This window comes from Falco rusticolus, chromosome 10, assembly GCF_015220075.1.
Source record: "Falco rusticolus isolate bFalRus1 chromosome 10, bFalRus1.pri, whole genome shotgun sequence".
Classification (NCBI taxonomy): domain Eukaryota; kingdom Metazoa; phylum Chordata; class Aves; order Falconiformes; family Falconidae; genus Falco; species Falco rusticolus.
In genome coordinates, this window is record NC_051196.1 from 21,332,898 (window position 1) to 21,341,029 (window position 8,132).

General features: G+C 66.0%; 1 protein-coding gene across 1 annotated transcript; it reads right to left on the reverse strand.

Annotated features, from left to right (window-relative positions):
• LOC119154517 (WAP four-disulfide core domain protein 2-like) lies at positions 1-2,109 on the reverse strand. Its single transcript, XM_037402128.1, has 4 exons — positions 1,918-2,109; positions 1,541-1,678; positions 306-458; positions 1-209 (listed from the first exon to the last, which is right to left on the reverse strand). Exons 1-3 carry the CDS (start codon positions 2,003-2,005, stop codon positions 307-309), a joined length of 378 nt encoding a protein of 125 aa, XP_037258025.1. The 5' UTR covers positions 2,006-2,109; the 3' UTR covers positions 1-209; position 306.
• Between the last annotated feature and the right edge of the window lie 6,023 nt (positions 2,110-8,132).

Consider the following 8,132-nt stretch of genomic DNA (forward strand, 5'->3'; position numbering starts at 1 on the left):
TGGCAGGGAGAGGCTGCTTTATTGGTGACAGTGCCAGGGGCTGCGGCGCACCCCAAGCAGGGGACCCCGGGGAGGAAGCTGAGGCTGAAGGCTCCGAGCCGGGAGCGTGGCCAGACCGGGGAGGACGGTGCAGGGCCGGGGCCTGGGCGTGTGGGACTCGCATTGGGCAGCAGCTTCCCTGTGGCTGGGCTGGTAGGAGGCGGCCGTGCCTGCAAAAGGAGCAGAGGGCTGTGAGTGGGACGGGCATGTGGATGCTGTGCCATGGGTGCTGCAGGATCCCTGGGGTTGGTGGGTGCCCGACTGACCTCAGTGGAGTGGTGTCACGCAGGAGACCTTGCCGCAACCATTCCTGCAGCACTTCTGGCTCCCAGAGCAGTTGGAGTCCGTCTTGCACTGGTTTGTGCAAACGCCCAGCATGGGGATCCCTGGACTGACAGGTGGGCAGGTGCCAGGCTTCTCTGAAAAGGTGAAGGGACACGGCCTGAGACCTGCCAGCCTCGGCATGAGGGGCAGGGCTGACCCTGCAGTTCCCGGAGCCATAGGCATGGCCCTAGCCCCCGGCTGCCACGGGGGAAGGATCCCTGTGCCAGCCAGTGGCTCCCCCACCCTGCAGCACTGCTTGTTGGTGCTCCTGACAGCCTGACCCGATGGGGACATGTCGAGGAGGCCATGTGGCATTGTGGCCCCCCGCAGTCCCTGTGTTCAGCCTCCTGCTCAGGAGTGCATGGTCAGCACAGGATGCGCAGCTGCAGCACACGGCCCCAACAGCAGCCTTGGCCCCACTTTCCCCCATTGCCACCGTGGACAGCCCCAGCTGTGTGCTCATGGCATGTGTGCTCAGCCCCACAGATGGCCTGTGCCCTAGCTGGATGGGGCCCCTGCCTCGCCATCCTGCTGCCTGCCACCAGCACTGGGCTCCCAGCTCTGTACCACACTGTCCCCCAGGTGCACAGCCAGGCCAGTACTGTCCTTTCAGGCGGCCATGGAGGTTCACATCCATGCTTTTGCAGCTGAAGATCTCAACTCCTGCTCCCATCACCTGGGGCTGCTCTCCTGCAGGACCGCATGGCAAGCGTACTCAGCTGGGTGTCTGTGGGGCTGTGGCCAGCACAGGGCCAGGGATGACCCCGCTGGGAGACTCTTCCCAGGTGCGGGGCTGAGAGGCAGAACAGTGACCACGTCCTGGGCTGGTGGCCACCCACGAGGCTGAGTGGGGAACGAGGTCTGGGAGGGGGAGCGGCACAGGCCCCTGCCCTCAGCACTGGCCCCAGCATCATTCGGAGGCGTCTACTCAACGCCTGTGTCTGTGGGAGGAGGAAGGGGTGAGCGTGGCCCAGCAGCAGCACACCCCAACCCTACTGGGCTCCCCACGCAGCCCCTGGTAACCGCGCTGCAGCCGGATGCGCAACCACAGCAGCCGCCCAGGCCTGCGGCTGCTCCCGCACCCTGGAGCCCCGGTGCTGCCGGCTGGGATCGGCTGTCGGCTCCGGCAGCGGCTCCGGCCCCAGGCAGCAGGGCCGGGAGCAGGAGGGAGCGTTACCGTCGGGCTTCTGGCAGGCCTTGCCGCAGGCCGCCGGGCAGCACTTGAGGGTGCTCTCGCAGTCGCCATCGGACTGGCACCCCACCGTGCAGTTCACCGCTTCCGTCGTCGCCGGGTCCGGGCACACGCCGGCTTTTGCTGCAAGGCAAAGGTGAGGGCGTGGGCAGGTGCCGGGGCTGCCGGGCCGTGGCAGGGTGAGGGCTGCCGGCCCGAGGCGGGAGATGCTGCTGCCGGCCCCAGGGCTGGGTCCAGGGATGCTGCTGAGCCCCGGCCCCCACCCCAGCAGGCCCCTGTGCTGGGAGTGATCCTGGCTGCTCGCCCGGGGCGTGCTGAGCCGTGCCGAGCCGAGCTGTGCCGAGCCGTGCGCTCATACTCACTGGTGACATTCTGGGCGGATGCTGGAGGCAGCTCTGCCCAGAGAGCCAGGAGCCCGGCCAGGACGAGCACGCTGCGGGCCTTGGGCATGGTGCGGGAGCCGGCGCTGCGCCTGCGGGGCCACCCGGCCGGCCTTTAAGCTCCTCTCCAGGTGGGGCCGGCGGGCGGGAGAGGGCTCAGCCTTCCGGGTGGCTCCAAGGGCCGGGCAGGGCCAGGCTCCCCCTTCGCGCTTGCACAACCCGAGTATCAGGTATCTGCCGCTGCTGGCTGCCGACCAGGGACCGGGCGGCCATGCTGAGAACTGGCTGGGCAGGAAGAGCAGCCAGACACCGGCACCAGCTGCGGCCCGGAGCGGCCGGGGCACGGGCACAGGGCTGTCATGGCCCCGCGGGGCTCGGCCGCCGCAGGTGTGGGAACGTGGCTGGCACTGCCAGCGGGGAGCGCGGCCGCTCCAGGGACGGGGAATCTGTCCCTGCTCCGACTCAGCCTGCCACTGCCCTGGCCATGGTCACGAGCTTCCACGGAGTCCCCAGCCTGGGCCACTGATGCCTGGAGGCCGGGATGAGCCGGCAGCATGGACGGGGCCTGTGGCTCCCCTGCCACTGCTGCTCGCCCAGCTCCTGCTCCAGCCACTTCTCCCCCGGCTTTTACTCCTCAACTGAAGAGCCCTCCATGCTGCCTGTGCCTCCGGCAGCCACTGGATCTCCTTCTGCCCAGCCGCAGCCTTGTCCCACGGCCCCCACTGTCCTTGCAGCCTCCAGCAGCCCTGGGGGATGGAGCCCGCACCACCTGGCAGTGCCAGTTGGGCGAGTGGCTGGCAGGGAGCGAGTGACTGGCACGTTCTGGCTGCACCCCTGGTGCCCCGGGGCATGGCAGTGCGGGGGGCTGTATGGACCCAGAGCCCCTCGGCATGGCAGCTCTCCGGGATACCCCTCCCACGGCACATGCGCTGCGCTCCGCCAGGCTGGGATGCTTCGTGGCACCTGGCAGCGTCAAGCCAGGACGTGTTTGGATAGGCCCAGCCAGCCAAGAGGCCCAGATCACCCGTGATGGCTGCCTGGCGCAGGCGCTGTCAGTGGTGGCTTTAATTCCTCCAGAGCTGCTGACAGAAGGGGAGCAGCTCAGCACTGCGACAGGGGGGCCAGGAGGAACCTGGCCCCTTTGCTTGCAGCTCCCAGTTTTGGCTCAATGCCTTAGGTTGCTGGGCTGCCATCATGAGGTGGGCCATTATGTATGGTGCCAGTGCTGCCTGGCTGGGGGGCATGAGCTGGACCCCTCTGCTGGGGGGCAATCCCAGAGCATCCCAGATCCCTGGGCCCCATCCTGGGCATGGTCGCAGGCTGAGCCTCTCCTGCATGGGGGGGAGGGTGAGACCTGCCCCATCCCCAGTGGCATGCCCTCATTGCTGGCAGAGGCTCCAGGGGCAGCCCTAGGTCTGGGCTGGAGCATCCCGCAGACCTGCATGGGCCAGAGGTACATGGGACCAGGGACACAGTCCCTGCCACAAGTCATGAGCTGGTGTCTGCTCTGCCGGCATCCGTCTCCAGGTAATTTAACCCCACAGTCAACAATGTGGCATGGAGCAGAGTGGCAGTAAATCAGTAAATGTTTGCCTTTGCCTCTGGTCCCCTCCCTGCTACAGGTGTTTATGCAGGAACAGGAGCTGGTGTGGACAGCCCTGCCGCCTGCCCAGCCGCCACTCCGCACTTTGCTGCCGTCAGCTGTGTGAGATGATGTGTGGGGATGGGGGAAGGGCCTGGGGCAGCGGGGAGAGCAGCAGGGCAGTCCTTGTCCCTGTGCCCTCTGGGCTGGGTGCTGTGAAGCTGCCAGGGAGGCTGCCAGGACCTGGCCATGCTCAGGCTGGCCAGGATACTCCCACTATGCCCATGTGGCCAGGCCCCAATGGGGACAGCGCTTTGGGGAACTGGCCTGGGCTGGTGTTTCTAGCCCGGGGGCAACGTCAAGACTCCCTGTATAAAGACAGCTGTGTTGCAGCCCAGTAACCCCTGTGCCAGGGCCAGGGCACAGTGCTCCAGCAACCAGGGGTGGCAATGTGACTGCTGCAAGTGTGAGTGTCGTCTGCGTGGTGTGAGCACAGCTCTCCAGGATGTAGGCGAGGGACCAGTGCTGTCCCTGCCCGTGCTGCACAGGGACAGAGCCTGCCCAGACACAGCGGCAGCTTTCCCGGAGCAGCAGCAGTGCTGCCAGTCTGACACTGCCCTCCCAGCAGCACCGTCCCCACTGCTAGAGCAGGGGCTGCCTTGATGTCCCACCATGACTGAGCACCGCTGCCAGCGGCGCTTGACTTTTGAGGGTGATTGCCCTGGTCTGACCCTGTAATTGCTCTGCCCCAGCACGTGTGATGTCCTTGGTGCTGATGGTGAGCAGCCAGAGCTGGGAGGATGCAAGCAGAGATGCCAGCAGCTGGGCTGCACCAGAGCAGCTGGACAGGAGCAGATGGGAGCCCAGAAATGGACTTGTGGCAGAAGATGAGGGGGAAACCATGGAGGAAGGCGAGCTGTGGGGCACAGCATGGGCACTGGCGGGTTTTCCCAAGGTTGTGGCCCAGTGTGCCTGGCTGGCTGCTGAGTAGCCAATCCAGCTGGAGCTGCCCCCATCCGCCTGGAGCAGCTGCAGAGTGACTGAACGTGCTGGTGGCAGGGCCAGTGGCCCCAGCCCACACATTCAGTGTCACTTTCCGGGAGACAGAAATGCTTTGGCTCCTGTCCCCATTGCATGGCATTTGGGATGCTGCTGTCCTCACCCTGGCTCTGCCAGGTGCTTCCTCAACAGAGGCTGGGGGCAGCTGTGGGGGATGAGGCTCTGCCAGCAAGGCTGTGGGCAGCTGTCCTCGTGCCAAGGCAGGGAGCATCTGGCTGGGGACGTGGGATCAGCAGCCCCAAGCCTGACCCCGAAGGCTCTTCCCTGCAGCATCCCTGGGTGGCAGTGCCTGCCACCACTGAGCCCGGTCACGCTACCTGTGCCCAAGCCCTGCGGGTGAAGGTGCTGGAGTCACGTCTCCCTGCCTGCTGAGGAAGGGTGGTCAATGATTAAAAGGGGAGCATTGCTGGACCAGGCAAAGTGCCCCTGGGTGGCTAGCTGGCCTCCCACTGCCAGCACGGAGCGGGGAAAGCAGGGGACAGCAGTAGAGAGGAATGTCCCTTCCTCTGGGAGACTTCAGTCCCCGGCAGTCAGCAACTCGGGGTCCCCGCACTGTGCGCATGCTCTGACGCACGGGGAATTATCTGACCTCCTTGGGGTCCAGCCATGCACCCGCCTGGCAGCTGAAGGGCCAGTGCACCCCATGGGTGGGAGAGCTCCCACCGTACTGCCGCGTCCTGCTGCTGCTGCCAAGACCTCCTGCCTGCCCATGCTGCCCGCGCTGCCCACATGGCACAGGTCTCGGTGGTCCCTCTACGTGCTGCAGAGCAGGAGCCTCGTGGCTTGGTGGTGGTGCATGGGGTGCCCCGGAGCTCTGTGCTGGTGTGGTTGGTCTTACCTGCTCATCTCATGTGGTCCTGAGCATGGCCTGAGCCAGTCCCGCAGCACCCCGAGAGCCAGCAGGACGCAGATGCCCCATGCCCCCCAAGCACTCACCCATGCCCCCGGCAGCTGCAGTGGCCGGCTGCAGCTGGGCACACAGGGCAAGGATGCCCACGAGCAGAATGCCAGCAGACTTCATGGTGCTCCCCACGGGTGCTGGATGGCCAGTGCAGGTCAGTGGGGGTTTATATCCATGTGGGGCCGGGGAGGGGCTGCCGCACACATAACCTTTGGGTGCTGAAACTCTCACTGTGTTTCACAGTTGTGCCCGAGGCAGCAACAGCCCCACAATGTGTTATTGCCTGAGAAATCATTTACCACAGCTTCGCCCCAGCCCCAGCAGCCAGGCTGCAGCCAGGGTGGGGACATCAGCACCCAACAGCACCCTCCCCGGGGGAAAGGGAGACATGGCCATGGGCCAGGGCTGCCCCCACCACCATGGGGAGCCCAGAGGAAGAGGCTGAAACTCTCTGGCTTGGGAAAGAGGGGACAGGGGGAAGGCTGGTACGTCCTGAGTGGCCCAGAGGGTACAGACGGGACTTTCTTCCCATGGCTGCAGGAGCCGGGGGTGCTGGGGGAGGCTCACAAGCCAGGGGCAGAGGGCAACTAGTCTCACCGAGCTGCAGGACTCCATGCTGCAGATGTCAAGCACTGTCCTGGTGTGACAATTGAGTAGACAAGTTTATGGGACAGGAACCTTGGGGGACTGAGCCAGGAGGATGTTCCCCTGGGGTGGCAGGCAGCCTGGCAGTGTGCCCACATCCTGCTGCATCTGCCCGCGGAGCTGTGGGTGACAGCCAGCCGGTCCCCGCAGGCAAGTGTGACCTCGGGGGGAGCAGAGCGTGGGAAGCCTGTGCGACGTGCCAGGCTGGGCACACCCACTGCTGTGCGCCGTGCACTGAGCACCATTCCTCTGTGGGGACAGGCGGGTGTCTGGGTGCCATCACGTCGGCCGGCTGCAGACGTGTCCCAGCAGACGGGTGCTCTGCCGGGGTTAGCACCGGGGCTGCCTTTCACCTCACTGCACACCGGGACCGGCGGGAGGCAGCCCTGGACGGGGTAGGGGAGCCCAAGGTCAACAGTGCGGGGAGGTCACAGAGAGCCTGGTGCAGCCAAGCGTGCGAAGGGTGACCGTGACGCGGGTGAGGTGTACTCGGTGCCAGCAGAGACCCCTCGGTGCTCCCACTGCCACGCCCCGAAACTCTGCCAAGCAGGACCTTTGCTCCCTGCTCCCCATCCCACACAGTGCAGGGCACGGCCAGGCTGCGCACATCCCTGCCGGAGGGTCCATGCCATGGCACCTCACGCTGCTGAATTGCAGCGGTGCTGGCACTGTGCCCCACCAAATGGCAAAGGGCACAGGCAGGTGCTGCTGGTAGGTCGGGCAGTGGCAGCCTGGGGGGGGGGGGGGCTGGCAGTGCTGTAGCCAGGCATGGGGGGCAGCCCGTGACCGCAGTGGGTGGAGAGGGGCAGGACCTGGTTTTTCAAGGGGCTAGTGGAAAGGGGCTCATCTGCTGCTGGAGCTGGAGCTGCAGAGAAAGGCCTAGGCCAGGGTCTGGGTGTATGGGGTGGGGCGAGGGGGGAGATGCTCCTCCGGGGGGGTTGTTGTGAGACCAGCCCAGCTGGGAGCAGGTGTGTTTGTGCTGAGGCAGACGTGACCTCTGCGGTCTCATACGGGGTTTTACAGCTCAACAATCGTTATTTCCCCACTTGGAAATTCTTGTTTGCGTCATCCCTGCTCCAAGTGGCCAAATGCACTTGTTGCTACAGAAACTCTTAGTCTGAAACAAAGGGAACCATTAGGAAGATAACCGGGGGCTGTGAAAGCAGTCCGTCACAGTTTATGTACCCAGGGGTCCCTCAGAGTGGCACCTTTGCCCCGACACCGCACATGCCACAGTACCGTGGTGGTGATGCAGGAAGTCATCAGCCTCTGCCGAGCCGCGCCTGGTTGCTTTGGTTGGTGCTGGCGGCTCCTCGGTCTGTAAGGCTTTGGCCTCGCACCTTTTCTTACCCAGCTGCTGCGTGCCTGCCCTGTGTTACGGTGCATACCTGTGTGCCATTAATGACAGTGTGTTCAAGTCCTGCCAGCACAGAGCAGCATGAAGCCTGGCGTGTCCTCCTGCTACTGTCCCCTGGCCCGTGTTTTGTACCTCCAAACCCCCAGCTCCCTCCCTGCCTGCAGCCCCCTCCCTGCCCGCTGCCTGCTTCCTGCCTGCAACCCACTCCCTGCCCACAGCCCCTTTCCCTCCCTTGCCCACAGCCCCCTCCCTGCCTGCTGCCCGCTCCCTGCCCACAGCCCCCTCCCTGCCTGCTGCCTGCTCCCTGCCCGTAGCCCCTTTCCTTCCTTGCCCACTGCCCACTCCCTGCCCGCTCCCTGCCAGCTGCCCGCTGCCCGCTCCGAGCCGTGCTGCGCTGGGGCTGAGGCTGGGGCTGGGGCTGCGCGGCCCCCCCTGTGCTCCCACCCGCCGTGTCTCGCCGCCCCGTGGCCTCCGAGGGCAGCGGGCCCGATCCCGGCGCGGCATTCCGGGGGGCGGCCGGCAGAGGAGGCTGTTGCTCCGCCGGAGCGGGCCGGGCCGGGGAGCGGGGCCGGGCTCCGGGAGCCCCGGGCCCGTGTCCGGGGGCGGGGACCGTCGCGGGGCGCTCTGCCGGGCCGGGGCCGGGGCCGGGGCTC